The sequence below is a fragment of the Brachyistius frenatus genome, unplaced genomic scaffold, assembly GCF_029030835.1.
Source record: "Brachyistius frenatus isolate BFR_SWC_R1_liver_20210118 unplaced genomic scaffold, ASM2903083v1 Contig_66, whole genome shotgun sequence".
NCBI classification, from domain to species: Eukaryota; Metazoa; Chordata; class Actinopteri; family Embiotocidae; genus Brachyistius; species Brachyistius frenatus.
In genome coordinates, this window is record NW_027210665.1 from 1421402 (window position 1) to 1437131 (window position 15730).

At 41.2% G+C, this 15730-nt stretch overlaps 2 protein-coding genes across 3 annotated transcripts; one reads left to right on the top strand and one right to left on the bottom strand.

Moving 5' to 3' along the window:
* Nucleotides 1-7390: 7390 nt before the first annotated feature.
* kctd12.1 (potassium channel tetramerisation domain containing 12.1) lies at nt 7391-9729 on the bottom strand. Its single transcript, XM_069706989.1, has one exon. The coding sequence runs from the start codon at nt 9667-9669 to the stop codon at nt 8803-8805; it is 867 nt and encodes a 288-aa protein (XP_069563090.1). The 5' UTR covers nt 9670-9729; the 3' UTR covers nt 7391-8802.
* A 2515-nt stretch (nt 9730-12244) lies between these two features.
* acod1 (aconitate decarboxylase 1) lies at nt 12245-15559 on the top strand. 2 transcript variants are annotated; one of them, XM_069706984.1, is made up of 5 exons: nt 12245-12295; nt 12470-12631; nt 13009-13233; nt 13330-13529; nt 14215-15559. In XM_069706984.1, exons 1-5 carry the CDS (start codon nt 12284-12286, stop codon nt 15173-15175), a joined length of 1560 nt encoding a protein of 519 aa, XP_069563085.1. In that variant the 5' UTR covers nt 12245-12283; the 3' UTR covers nt 15176-15559. The 2 variants fall into 2 exon arrangements, with proteins under 2 accessions (XP_069563085.1, XP_069563086.1); XM_069706985.1 differs by having other exon boundaries at nt 13144-13233.
* Nucleotides 15560-15730: the final 171 nt, after the last annotated feature.

The following is a 15730-nucleotide window of genomic DNA, read 5'->3' on the forward strand; positions in this document are numbered from 1 at the left end:
GCGGCTTCGACAACGTCCTTCGCTCTGATGATTTTATATCTCCATCTGTAACCAATACAGGCCGTGTCATACGTGTTAATTGGCGGAACAAAAGAAGACTGTTATTGCAGTATGTGCATGTATGAGATACGACATTTGAAAAATAAAAGCTGTGTGCATTGAAGGGAGCCTGTTCGACCTAGTTGTCTAATCAAGCTCTAACCTGTAAACAAGTCCTGCAGAAGAGGCGGACAGCTGTCAGGAAAGAGTCAAGCAGATGTTAGATGTTTGCCATTTTCTAAGCCAGTGTTTCTGTAGCTCTTTTATCATCGTCACTGCTTGTTCCAGAACATAGAAACAGTCCCTGCTGTGATCTCACATGTGACACCGGGTACTGATGCATTAGTGCAGCTGAAAACAGTTCCCTTCTTTTAATGCCGGCTTTGATGGATGTCTCTCGCCTGTCTGTCAAAACACAGGTCCTCCGAGGCAACTCTTCTTTTTACCTGGAATATGTGTAAAAATTAAAGGGAAATATCCCCCAAAAGAATCTAGATTCCACCTGTATTGTGTCCCCATTGGCTGATATTGACTCAGCGTGCATTACATAATATCTGTAGGGGCTTCCATCAACTCCTACAATGTTTATTCTGCTGCTACAAATAGAGGATTGTCAGCCAGTGTGTAGATGAACAATGCAGCACAGCTTAAAGCACGCTGGATGAAATCACCTGTGAAATGGCATGTACAGAATTTTTTTATTTTTTTTACCGCTGTTTCTTGCTTTGAATCTGTTATGACAGAAACAGACATTTATTTCTTTTTATCTCTGAAGCCCAGCTGTCTCTGTGGTTGTATGGGCTTCTGAGAGTGCTGTTGTGGTTTGTACCCGTAAGACTCATATCCTCTTAATGTTTCCTCATTTTTATCTATTATAGTTTGCAATAGCATGCGATACCCCAGCCTTTCTGTTCTGACTGTTGACTGAAGCGAACTCTACATGTTACAGGGAAAGAAATTGATAAGATGGTCCTAATTTGTTTAGCCCTGCAGCCGTTTTCTCTATAGTATTTATTTCACTGTGTTTATTTAGAAATACAAGGAAGAATGGCCATTCAATAAAATCAGAAGAAAATAGAGTGCAACGGTTTGGGAAGAAATTTCAAAGAAAAGCACCCTCTGCAAGAAATGTGCTTTTTCTGACAGCTTTGAATTATTTACTTTAGTCAAGAATGTATGTTGTATCTCTGAATGACAGCTCTGCTGCAGTTCTGAGATTTGAGTAGTTTTAGTTGAGGTCACAAATCACTGCAGTCACAACCCGTTTTTTTCCCAAGGCATCAAATACTACAGTTTTGTCAAAGCCCACAAACACACAAGCCGCCTCATGTTTAGGCTCCAAAACTACTTGGTTATAGTTAGGAAAAGTTCATGGTTTAGGTAAAGTGATTTTATGTAACTCACTCGTACTTTACTTAAGTTAAATGTGTTACTGAAAAAAAAAAGTTGGCACATTTTAAAATGTACATAAAAACAGAATGCGTTGTTTTGTAAATAATGTAAACCCATTTTTAATTTAAAATAGACCACATATAAAATGTTGAAACTGAGAATTTTTTTTTTTTTTTTTTTTTTTTTTAGGAAAAAATATATCCTCATTTTGCATTAAATGAGAGCAACACGGCACAAAAAAGTTGGGACAGGAGCAGGCTTACCACTGTGTTTCATCACCTTTTCTTCTATCAACACTTTGTAAAGGTCTGACAACTAGTTGCTGGAGTTTTGAAAGTGAAAAATATATCCATGATAGCTTTCTCATGGACTCACACACCAGTCACCCGGTTGTAAGTCGTTTGATCCATCCAACCACCCCGATCTCCTCCGTACACAGACTTTGTTACTCTTTTTACTCATTCACATTACCACCTGCTATGACTCTGATGTTCACAGTACCAACACCAAAAGGCACTATGTGAGTATCTCTCCGATGCTAATGGCTTTGACATAACACCAGTGTTTGACTCCCTGGGAATGAGAACTGCCAGTCCAGCAGTTGTTCAATGAAAGAAAATAATCCTGTGGAAATTCCCTGGAAAACAGAAGTACAGCTATAGTACATGCTCACAGGATTATATATAGAGACAGGGTTATGTTTGTGTTTGAATCCAATCTGGAAGTTCAGTTTTTGGCCTTGTTTGTTCAGATGCAAGTAATCTCCACGCAATATTTTCAACAAACTTATTGCTGAACGGCTTTTACTTCACACCACAAATAATCAGTTTGCATCTGTCAGCTTTTGCGGAAGATTCTGGCCTCAGCATTCTGCCCGACAGAAATGTGCAAACCCAAACAAAACAGAGAAGATGGCCGTTCTTAATCACATAATAATTATATGTTTCCTCTCCATGAAAACCAACCGGATTTTGGCAGTGTTACATGTCAAAATTATTTGGAATCAGTGCCAAAATGATCATTTGGAATCTATGTTAACCACCCCACATTACATCCGTGGGGTTTTTGTATTTTCCAGGACACTTCTGCTGCTAGAATCCATCTATATAGGCTGTTACAATATTTTATTTTATCCAATTCATTGAAAACGATTTAGCAGTGTAGTGTCGAAGAGCGGGAGCTCAACAAGTGACTGATTTAAAGACTCTAGACCCCTGGTTATTTACTCGTGGTTTTGTTTTAAAGGAATAGAGTGAACGATGGCTCTGTCCAAAGGAGAGAAAATCTACCTCCCAGCACCTTGAAGCTCAGTGATTAGTTTTACTCTACACATAAAGTGCTAAATTAATGCGTAATAACATCGCAATGGGCGACTGACTTTCTGACTTTGGCCCACGACACCTCGGGAAGGCTCAACAGCAGTCCTGGTGTCCCACAACTACTCCCCTCAGTACTCACGCCACTCCTGCACTACCTGTTTTACATCTAATTGATTGACGTGCTGTATCTTGTTTGTTTTTCTTGTACAAAACCACAATGTATAAACAGCAATTGTCTGGTTTATGGGGTGTCATGTTCTGAAATATCCCTCGGCCGACTCCAGGTATATTCGAGTTATATCTTTATGCTAAGCTGAGTTAACCAGCAGCTTGTACCAGCTACATGTGTACTATGCAGATAGAAGAGTGGCATTGATTATGTAATTTAACCCTCAGCGAGACAGAGAATACACCACTTACCTCAGTCCTTGGTATGCTGTCTATGCTTGTTTTCAACTTAAATGGCTGTAAAGGAAACTCAGGATACTGTGGTTCCTTTAGCAACCTGTAATTTGAATTATTTCTGCCAAAGTATCACATGCGGCGAATGTTGAATTGGGCGCAAAGTATAGTTGACAGTCCATTTCAGAGTAGCTGTGAGCAGCTCAGATGGATTTTCTGAGGTGAAAGAAAAGCTTTTCAGAACATATTGTAATGTATGCATATAGAGCTGTTGCTGCACTGCTTTACTCATGTGTCCTGTCCTTGCTGTCCTTGAATCAAGGCTATTTCTAAACTCAGACATAAGCATCTGACTTGATCATTTGTCCCTTTTAGAGTTATTATTTGTGCTTCTGCACCCTGTAATTCTCTCTCTTATACACAAAATTGCTTCCTTCCAAAACCAAGCCACATGTGGAAAACCTGAAACCAGACCAGTGGCGAGGAAATAACCAATCCTCTGAGTTCATGTAAATACCAACGGAATGGCAACCACATTCGTGCAGATATAACTCTGTCATTGTGGACTGATTCTACTCACACAAGGTGAATCAAACAACTTCAAACAACCTCCCAGATTCAAAGAGAATCATATTGTACTGTTTCCTAATATTACACGATACACATTTTTAACAGTACATCATATAAGCACCATTTTTGCTTTTTCCCCAAAACAAGAGAGGGAAATATATTCAATGCCTCCTTGCACTCAAGAGAAGACATTTTATTTGAGAAAATGAGTCACATAATTATGACCATAGTTAAAAAGTTTACACAGTAAATTCAACATTTACAGACGGTAGAAATATAAAGCATAACGGGTATCAGCAATAAGGTGCAGCCTCACATGAATTCAAACTGTGCAGAACCTTGAGCAGATAACAAACACTGTGCCTGGTTAAAAGGAAAACATGATTTGTATTAACCGAGGGAAAGCAGAAAAAACTGAAATGAAAGGCCACCATGAGTCGATTGGCCCGTGTATATGTAAGGAGGCTTTTACAGAAGTGTATAGCAGCTCTTGAAAGAGCATTTTCTCTTTAATGATGGCAATTTTCTAAAGAACCGAGCTGCCATGGAAGGTGGGAGGTTTAATGGCCGTGTGAATGAACAGAGCAGCACCTCGGCTCAGGTGATCGGGGCACAGTTTCATCTGCTGATCAGAAATTATGGCATTTGTAATAATGTATCAGGAAAAAGAGTCTAAAATTAAAACAGCAAGCAGTGATGTACGGGCCCTCGCACTCCCGCGCACCGCCTCCCCGAAGCCGTCTCCCCCGACGTGCAGCGCGTGAGGGGCCGCGTATCCCCGCTTAAAGGTGCCAATCAATGCTATAACGCAGTGAAAAATATCATGTTTGAGTGTGTACACAAACATGTGAACTCTATATAAAATATACACATTCACATACTTTTGCTCCTCTCTGCGCTGATTAGAGAGAACATTGACAACATTTAATGATTTCGTTTTTTAATAAACGGTTGATGCACATCGTACATTTAAAGCTCACTGTGGTTAAAACGCAAAGTAAATGTACAATATATTTGATAGATTACCTAATACTGAACTCACTGATGGATTTTCTTGTTGCTCCTGGGCTCCGTTACCACCATCCACAGCCTTTTTATTCCGTGAAACAGTATAATGTTATGCTTTTACACACTGTGGGAACTATCCTCCTATGAGCACTGACTGAAGCATATCCCCCGTTGTGAAGTCAAGTTTAAAATGCATTTCAGACTCCGAATTTAATTAGAATAATGAAGCCTTTGGTCTGGAGTTACTGTTGTGATGTGCTAATGAAACCGACTTTGATCTCAAGTAACTCAGGGAGCTGAAACGCATCCTGGACGGACGCACCGAATTCAAACAGCCGTGATGTGCTGGGGTTCGTGATAGGGAGCCGAATGCAAAGCATGCGCAGAGAGGAGAGCAAATATTACCAGAAGAAATATTAGGAATATGAGATAAAGAAGAGCAGCAGCAGTGGTTGACAATCAAAAGTCAGTTTGATGAGGAGTTTGACTCACACAGCCACCTCCTTTGTTCTCCATCATCACCCACCCTGAAATACCCGACAACCAATTTATTGTATTTCCATTTTACGGTGTTAAGGTAAAACACTCATGGGACTTGTTGTCATTCATGTTCGCTATATCATCCTGTCGTATTTATTGTCCTCAGCACTCAAGGAACTTACAGTCAGAACAATACATTTATAGTCAAATGTTGTGATTTATATATATACAAATAATTACCCATTTAAAAGTTGTGACTAAATATTAAAGCAGTCCAGCTTGAATGAAGTTTCAGAATGTAAAGCTACATATATAACATCACAGTGGAGAGTAGTTAAAAAAAAAAAAACTTGTCCTGTTGGATTCTCATTCAGTTATCATTTAATTCAAATTACAGCTAATAGGCATCCCCAGGGAGGTATTAAATCTCTCTCTCTCTCTCTAAACAGCCTGAAATGTATTTAAGTGAACAATAGGATTGGATGTGCATGTGTTGCAGCAGCTTGAACGTTCTGTTCAGCAATGAATGAAAGTCTTTACTGCACATGTTTGAGTGGGTTTCCACCCACAGTCCACAAACAGGCAAGTGTTGCAGAGCCTCTAAATTGCTCATACCGCACCGTGTGTAAATGTGGGTGTCAGTCGGTCATTGTTTATAGGCTGATATCGGTGACGGACTGGTGACTAATCCAGAATGTTTCCCTGCAGTCAATCTAAAGAAAGCTGGTTCAGACAACAACAAAGTCATCTTTATTGTCTGGTGTGTTTTCTACACTTGTGACTACTTTTAAATTTCATCAGGGACAACTGGACCTTGCAAGGCCATTAGTTGCATTCAAATTTAAATCGTTAAAATATTCTTCCATTGAACAAAAGTGGGATTGTGTGGACATTTTTTACGATATATCTTGTCCTGATTTTTTTCATTTTTTTGGACAGCGATGTTCGTCGGCTCACGAGAAGTGAATGCCAAACAAAACATCTCGCCACGCTCAATTCTTCATTGCCGTAGATTTTCTGAAGCATTTCAGGGGACTCTGTTTCAGATTTTCTAAATTTGACACAAAATCTGGAGTGCACCCTCTGCGCGAGTCCATGGTGAAATTGCAAATGCGCACAGACCACTAGCCACAAATACGTGCGTAACTCAGGAGCTAATGTTGCTCACGCAATGTAACTTACTTACTCCCAAAGATTGTAGCTTCCTTCTGCTCCGTGCATTTCATTGTTCTCCACTTTGTTCAAGCGCAACAGAAACAGTCTCAGAACTTTTTGATCCACCCTCGTACACGAAGACATGTGACAATATCTCGGCTACTGAGTCACAAACGTGAGTTATATAATGTCACTGCAGATTTCTGTGAAGAATCATCTCAGTTACTGCAACTGTTGCTTCCGTGTTGTGTCGCTCAGCTGGATTATGCACGGTCATTTAGGCTGCCTCTTGTCTGTTCATTCAAATTAGATAGGCCAACATTTCTAAGCTTCCTGAATATACTAAAACAATAAGACCAGTTCAAGAGCCCAAGTAAAGTAAGTCCTTAAGTATTAGACAGCTAAACTGGAATTAGGCAAGCAAACATAAATACAAAAACTTGCATAGATTCTTTTCATCTCCATTTATCAATTTGTTAGTTTCAAATAAGCTCACCAAGCCTGAATTTAAGATGGCATTGCTCGGTTATAATTAGGGTGGGTTCACATCCTCTATCACGTTCATTTCCATCTCATTTGTTGTCCTGCTATTGATGTGCATGCAAAGCCTAATTTAACTCAATTAAAGTGTTTAAATATAATTTTTTCACAGGAGACCTTTTGACTCCTGGCTGTAGGAAAGGCTCAGCTGTTAGTGGCTTAGTTCTGTTCGCATGCGTCAGTAAGCAGTGACAGTGAGGCGACCTGCAGGAGCCTCAGACTGAGGCAGCTAAATGGAATCCAGCCATCTTTGATTTTTTTACTTTTTTTTTTTTTTTTTACATTGTGTTTTTCCAGCTGTGACATGTCTAAAGAAAATGCCTACTTAGATCATCATCAGTTGCACTCATTCTGAGCCATTTATCTACTTATAAGTGATCCCTATGCCAAATATCATTTTACGACACATTTTTTTTTCCAACTTTGTAAGGCCAAATTGAACCAGACTGATGCCTTTAGCACATGAAACCCAGAGATGCTCCCTCTGAGAGGATGTACCCGGACCCCTACTGAGGTTGTGCCACTTTAAGCCCCTGATGTCCTACAATCCCACAACTGGCTTTGAATGTAAAACTCCTATTTTCCATGTGTGTTTAGAATGAAAGGCATAATCCAGGACTGGCTGCACACTGACCGGTCAAATAATTCTGCTCTCACAGCGCAGAGGTGCACCAATCGCCTCTCCATTCATTTACAGTCCCTGGCAGACTGAACCCTCCTATTTGTGTGCAGCTGGACCCTTTCATTATTTACACTTGAAATGATAATGACATGATGTGTGCGCAGCTGCACTATTTGCATCCACGCTGCATGCTGCCGAATTTGTATGACAAACTGGATAGGTGGAGACGGCTCCTCCGGCAATATTTACATGCTAACTATATTCAGTTTTGGAGGTTTTCTGCTGGTGTGATTTAATAACAGGGCGATGGTGAATACAAAATAGGCGCAATGCCATGAAATGGCATTTTACAAGACTGATACACTGAATCGGAGCCAAGGAAAGTTCACAGTCGGGATTTTGCAAGTCATTTGCCGGCACAATGGCGAGTACTGTACAGACACTACTCTGTAATGTGTAGCTTCTCTGGCGTTGAAACAGTGTGACAAATTTTGTTGCGCTGGCAGCTGCAGTGCCAGGATGGGGTGAGATTTCTGGATAGGGCAGCTCTCTTTGAGGCTGACTCTTTGATTCCCCACTGAGTGAGGTTTAAAAGGTTGGAGGGAGATGAATGCCAGGATTTTGTTCTTCTGTAGACTTTGTACAGATGTTCGGAGGAATGCAGGATAATTGGCAAAGGGGCTGAGAATAACAGAGTAGAAGATTTTATTTTCGTCCGAACAAAGTTTATAACAAACACAACTCTACCAACACTCTACGTGTACACGTACAACCATGTCAGTGATAGAACTGCTATAGGAGCCTATTAGATAATACAAAACTCTGCCAAACGACTGCTCAAGCGAGCCTAGAAGTTACAATGACACTGAATAATAATCGCTGCTTGTCTGTTTCTGGATGCCACTCAATTCACACAGCGCTGAGTCAGATATGACTGAAACATTGACATGCAGTTCAATGAGATGGAGATGACAGCATTTTATTGGTGTTCACCACAGAACAAGAACAGGGTTTTGGATCAGTGTGTTTACTCAAACTATGCTCTGCTCACTTGCAACATCCAAACTGCACATTCTTCTCCTGACACTTGGTGAAAATGTTGGTTAGTCTATACTGGGGCCATTTTGTCTAATTGGCTATAAGGGGTCACTGTTGTGCAGCCACTCCACCTTAAGGAAGGTTATCAACACAGCAAATGCACTACTTTTTTTTTTTAAAGACATTCCCCTCTAGATTATGAAGTGTATATTTACATCAGTATGACATGAATATTGGTTATTCCCGACAGAACACATATTCAGTGTAGCTTGTCCATATTTTGTCCTCGTTTGGGTCATTGCTGGTGTAGGCACAGGTGCCTGTGGAGCTGCAGGCCACCATGTGGAAGCCCGCCTCTGTCAGCTTGTCAAACGCCTGCTCTAGAAAATTATACTTCAGGTAGTAGCGGGACGTGTATCTCTCCGGCGGCCTGTCCGGGTCTCTGCTCTCATTCAGCGTGTCCCCAAACACTTCTTTAGCCAGAGACGTCTTCCCGCAAACCGTGATGCGCGCCACTCTCCTGAACTTGGCGTCAGTTTGGATGTCTCTGCCAATAGTGTACGAGCCGCGGTATCCTATCGTGATATAGCCCGACTTTCTAGAGTCCAGAGAGGGGGAGCGCATGGCCCCGCTGACAGACATGGTGCGTAAAGTCTCCATGGCGCCAGAGGAGCCGCACTGCTGCGCGCCTTCTTCTGTGTCGCTCTGGATGATCTCCTCACTGATCGAATTGTCTTTACTCACCCGGGGACTGAGGCGTTTTGCAAGGTCCCGCAGCTGGAAAAAGTCAGCCTCCCTCTGCAGCCGACTTTTCTCGGGGAAGTAGTCCGGGAGGACCAAGTTCAGGTCTCGGAGGTAATCGAGGATGTAGCGGAACAAGAAACCGTCCCTGTCCAAGAAGAAGCGCCCTTTGCTGTCTCTCGCCAACTCCTTCGGTGATTTCTTGATGAACATGTTCCACAGGAGCGAGTCAGGCACGGCGATCAGAGTTTTGTGTCTGGTGACATAAACCTGTCCGCCAACATTCAACTCAATAATCTCTGAAAACGGGGCGGCCGGGTCGCCGCAGGTGGACACTCCGCGCTCTGGATCAGCCAATGCCATGTTCTCTGAGACGCTGTACTGATGTGGGATCAGTGGTAACACTGAGGAACTGAGTGGCAGCGGCACGCTTATGAAGCCTGGGCTTATCGCGTGCGGATGTGCGCGTGCGTAAAGGGGGAGGTTGACTGCTAAATTAACATTTAACTATTAAGTGACTGTCTTGTCAAAAGTACCTTTGCATCTCTCTCTCTCTCTCTCTCTCTCTCTTTCTTACATGAACACGTTCATAAAAATGGAAATAGAGAGAGAGAGAGAGAGAGAGAGAGAGAGGTGTGAAGGTGGCATTTACTTCCTCGTGGCCGAACTGGCATCGATATCAAAGTAGCACATCCTCTATTGATTGTTTAATTAATCAGATTAATTCTGTTGGGATTTTTGAATACAGATAGAAAAGTAAAGCAGAGAGCATGCAGCTGGTCGAAGTTATTCCTTTGAACAAATGGCTGGAAAATATGGAAATAGTGACACCCATTGCAAACCAGATGGAAATGCAGCCAGTTTTTAACACAAACACACAACACACACACACACACACACACACACACGCAATAGCTGTAATTAGTCCTCTAAAAGATAAATGAATAAGCGCATGCACCCTGAAGCAGTTCACTGACCACTTATTATTTGTTTCATTTTGTTATTTTATTTATATATATATATATATATGAATATATATATATATATGTATATACATGCATATATACATATATATATATATATATATATATATATATACATACATACATACATACATACATACATACATACATACATACATACATACATACATATATACATACATACATACATGCATATATACATATATATACATACATATACATACATATATGTGCAGTCATTTCAAACCCCTTAACTTTTTATTTAGTTCTCATTGATTAGGTTTACTTTCAAAATCTACACTGTCATTTTTCCATTTATAATACATTCAAAAATCTTCAACAAACAAAGTGGTTTGACTTTGGCATTATGTGTAACTGAATGTATATTATTGGAGAGAAACCCAATTTGATCCATTTAAAATTAAATCAACAACACTACAAAGATACAAACACAATATAAAAAACATAAAACATAACTAATCCTAAATCTCACTTTAACCTCGAAAAAAGTCTTAACCCCGAAATATGTTTTACCTTTTTTGTCCACAAAGATTTCATTATGTCTCATTATGTGTTATGAATTTCTAGAGCTTCTAGATTATATTGTGTGAAATACACTGATCAGTCATTATGAAATGTGATAAAAAAACAAAAAACATACACACAAATCTGAATCATCAATTGAGTGTATTAAATGTAGATATCAGTTCAGTTGAGGACACGGTTCATTGAAGTCACATTCTGTTGTTAGTTTGGGAGTTAGACCATGAATTTGATAATGTTCTTCTCCACTCAACACAAAACACCAGCTGACACAGCCTGGAGGCTGTCCTCCAGTCAGGGTTGATCTGTGCTTCATTAGTATGGCGTAACTACTTTTACCGTTACGGGGAGCTTTTCTGCCTGAATTGGAGAGTAAATGCCAGACGGGAACGAGGGAGGCTGACAGGACTTTTAACAAGTCACGCTGTGATTACATGGTCAACTTCTTAAACTCTTGGGCAACAAGGATGCCACCAGAGAGGATAACTGACATATATTATGTCACTTTCAGTTGAGAAATACTGTTTGAAAATGAGTTGATAAGTCAAATGAATACATTTTAGGGGTTTATGTGTGGTTTCAAAAACACAAAACAAACAGTTGAGAGGAAACAAATTGTGAAAATTATGAATGAAGGCTCTGACGTGCAACTAAGTGTAATAGTAGGATTAATCTTGTTTTACTGTGGGTCTTCTTAGAAGATCTAATTTACCACTTAATTTCACTGGAATATTTATTAATAATTTTCTGTTTGCATGCAGACTGGACTGGATGCAGATGTGGGTTTGCAGATTTTTAGAACTTAGTAAACTTTTTGTAATATCACAACTGAGGTCAGAGCTGCTGCTTTGTAATTATCATTTTCTCTGCTGTTTAGTCAGACGCTCTTCATCATGTGATTGTCAGTTAGGGAGTTGTTTGAGAGCCATGTCATTTCCCTGTTCAAAACTCCCTATTGCAGAGAGCTGAAATTCCCTAGTCTGTCATCTTAACCAGAAACAGGTTGTGAAAGAGAGACGATAAACATTTTAACCAAGATATTAGACTCAAAATAATGTTCTGTGCCACTTTTGGAATGTTAATCTTACCGGATGAAGAAAAGCCAACAAAATACTACCGAGATTCACCGTTTTTAGATTGGATTTGTACTTCTTATTCTGGGATTTTCTTAATAACACACAGACTTTCCTTAAAATTTGACCTTTCCTTTGTCAGCCATCACAAGATGGTTTTACTGCATATGAAAAACCTAGAGGTTTGGTAGATTGCCCAATCCAGTGAGAATCAGCACAAATGAGAAGATGACATGCAGTCATTGTGAAAGTTCCTACTTCTCGTCGTGGTGGCTTTTAGCCACTTTGGAAATTTGGTGCTCAGACAGACAAATTCAGCTATAAAATGCAACCGCACTTGGATGTTTTACCACTTGGAGAGCTTGTTGTGATAGAACAATGCTGCGCAAGGTATTGCCGTTTTCTTTTAATGCTGAAATGTTTTCACTTTACTGTATGAGATTTTACTTAAGGCGCCTTTTGGAGAGTATTTTTAGATATAAAGACATGCAACTTTTGTTGAGGTCTTTTTAGAGGTTTGCATCTTCTGGCGTCATCCTGACTGTCCCTGTTTCACCTTTGCAGGGTATTACAGAGAGCTTTGGAGCTGCGATTTATACCCTCAACACCGCTCAGCTGACAGATGGTGTGATTAACAGGAGCAAAAGGATGATGCTGGACACACTTGGTGTCGGGCTGTTGGGAACCAGGACAGCTGTCTTCAACAAGGCTCTTAAGTACAGCCAGGTACAGTTAACTGGTCGACCGGATTGGAAACGCATTCAAATGCAAGCACTTCACATCATTATACAAAAAGAACCGATGAAAGATTGAACTTTGACTCAAGTAATATAAAAAAAGAAAAAGAAAATATCATTTGTTAAATTAATTGCAAATACTAATAATATTTCAGCGCTACATATACTGCACATACATCAGTATTTTCATTGTTAGTTTGACATCTTAAGGAAATCTTCATTTGTCCTCATAAAAAGTTGTTTGTTTGAGAAATGCTAATCTTCTGATTGAAAGATTTAGGTGACAAATCCTCCTAATTGAATTAAGCCTGCCTTAGGTTTGGACATTGTTTGCAACCGTGATTATTTGAATCCTTCTCTTGACAGGTTGATGATTACTCATGTGTGTCTTCTTCACAAGGCCAGTTTGCACATATAATCCCCTTTATGCTGCCTTTTGTTTTTGATGGAAATCAAACTCCTCAGTACAGAGCACACTCATATTCATTTGTCTGTTGGCAGATGTTCACATCCGACAAGAAGAGCAGCGTTTGGGGAAAATCTGAGATAATTCTCCCTCCTCATTATGCTGCATTTGTCAATGGCATCGCAGTAAGTTTGGTCAAATAAAAGAATCATAATATGGGAGAAACAAACATGATTCACCTCCAGTTTGATCCCCGGCTTTGTCTCACTGTCTAATCTCAGGTACATTCGATGGATTTTGATGACACTTGGCACCCTGCGACTCATCCCTCAGGAGCTGTGCTGCCTGCGCTGCTGGCCCTGGCGGAGACGCTGCCCAGCCAGCCCTCCGGTCTGGACCTGCTGCTGGCCTTCAATGTCGGCATCGAGGTGCAGGGAAGACTGATGAGGTTCTCCACGGAGGCCTACAACATCCCCGAAAGGTGAGAAACACAAACAACCATTTGAGCTTTGGAGCAAGTTAATGTGTCATGTGTCTTGACCGGTTTTACACCAGAAATGCTTGAGCCAAAATAAAGTACAACACCTACCTCTAGTGGTATGAAGCCACGAAGATCGTTTCGGTTTTGGTCCATTCATTTTTAAGAATGAACATGAAGCTCTCTCCTCTCAGCTTTCATTCAGTAGAAAGTTGTTTCAGTGAAAAACAGTCACAGCAAAGTGTGAAGGTTATTCAAGAAGAGAGAAGCAGCAATTACATTTTTCAAAAATACAAAAGAAATGGTGAAAAAGTTTAGGTAGAAGTGAATAAAACAGGTTAACCATAAGTATCACAAGTGAGACTCTTACTAAAAGTATTAAATAATCTGCATGTTATTTTCTCCATTTATTAATTACTCATTCTATAAAATGTCAGAATAATTTTTTTTTTTTTAAATAAGTCACTGTTCCTCTTCGACACAATGTGAAGTCTTCAAATTTTGAGCACCAACTGCTCCAAACTCAACAGATCTTCAGTTTACGTGGAGCTTATTGGCAATTTTTCATGTAAAACATCATTAATAATTCACTAATTATGATCTGTCAATCAATTAATTATTTGATGAAGTAAACCATCATTAAACATGATCAGATCCTAAAGTTTTGGTCCTCTATTTATTCTCTCAGGTTCCACCCTCCCAGTGTTGTTGGCGTGATGGGGAGCGCTGCAGCCTCGGCGAAGCTCCTCGGTCTGTCCCCTGAACAGTGCAGTCATGCTCTGGCCATCGCAGCCTCCTCTGCTGGGGCTCCGCTGGCCAACACGGCCACACAGACCAAACCTCTCCACATAGGAAACGCTGCTCGGAGAGGCCTGGAGGCAGCCCTGCTGGCCCAGGCGGGACTGGAGGGAAATCCGGCCATACTGGACATGAACTGCGGATTTGGGGTTTACTACAAAGACTACAGCCCCTCAGCGATGGCAGATTCTACTTCTGGTGCCTTTAGGTGGATCCTGGAAGATCAGGATGTGGCGTTCAAGCGCATCCCAGCTCACCTGGGGATGCACTGGGTGGTGGATGCAGCTCTAGCAGCCCGCGCAAACCTTCAAAACACAGCCGGGCACTTTGACTCGAACCGGATCCGACGCGTCACGCTTCGAGTGCCTCCCTCCAAGTACATTAACTGCCCCTTACCCTCCACAGAGCACCAAGCCAGGCACTCGTTCCAGTTCAACGCCTGCTCCGCTCTGCTGGACGACAACGTGACGGTGGCTTCCTTCAGCGACGCTCTGATCCGGCGGTCTGCTCTGAAGGAGCTCCTCTCCAAAGTGACGGTGGAGACGCCCGAAGACAACCAACCCAGCTTCGACCAGATGTACTGTGAGGTTGAGGTAGAAACAGACCAGGGGCTGAGTTATGCAGCCAGGTGCAATACCTTTTATGGCCACTGGAGGAAGCCACTGAGTCAGGAGCACCTGGTGGAGAAGTTCAGCGTTAACGCTTCCTCTGTGTTGTGCACAGACGGGGTGGATGGGGTGATCGACGTGGTCGGAAACATTGAGAGGCAGAGAGGATGCTCAGTGTTGAGTTCCTATCTGAGGATGACAAGTCATCCACATGAGCAGCAACACCGCACGATGACGTTGTAACTTCATACAGTATTTCATGAAAGCGTTGTATATTTCAAGAGATGAAGGGTGAAGTAACTGTAATGTGGAGCGGTGCAGTGATGAGCACTGTGGCAGCACGCCGAGAAGGTTGCGGGTTCGAGCCTGGGCCTGTCTGTGTGGATGCACATGTTCTCCCTGCCTGTGTGAGTTCCTTCTGGCTTCCTCCGATCTGAAGACATGCATGTCAGGTTAATTGGTGATTGCGAAAGACAGTGATGGGCCTTCATTTATGTACTTGACTGATGACCTGTCTAGATTGTACCCTGCCTTTGCCCAAATTGAGCTATTTTACACAAGTTTTTTTTTTTCTTCTGTGGTACTGAAATAAAGTGACCTGAAAGAGGGAATTTTTTTCACTCTTTATTACATTGTACTTTTTTTTTTGTACAATACTATCACCTGCTGCTGATTCTGTAAAACTTGATTAACACCGATATCATCAGACGGAGCAACTGCGTCAAAATGTAATGCAGTAAAACAGATTTTAGTCAATTATTTGATAGAGCTGAACAAAAAAAATCAGAACATACAAAC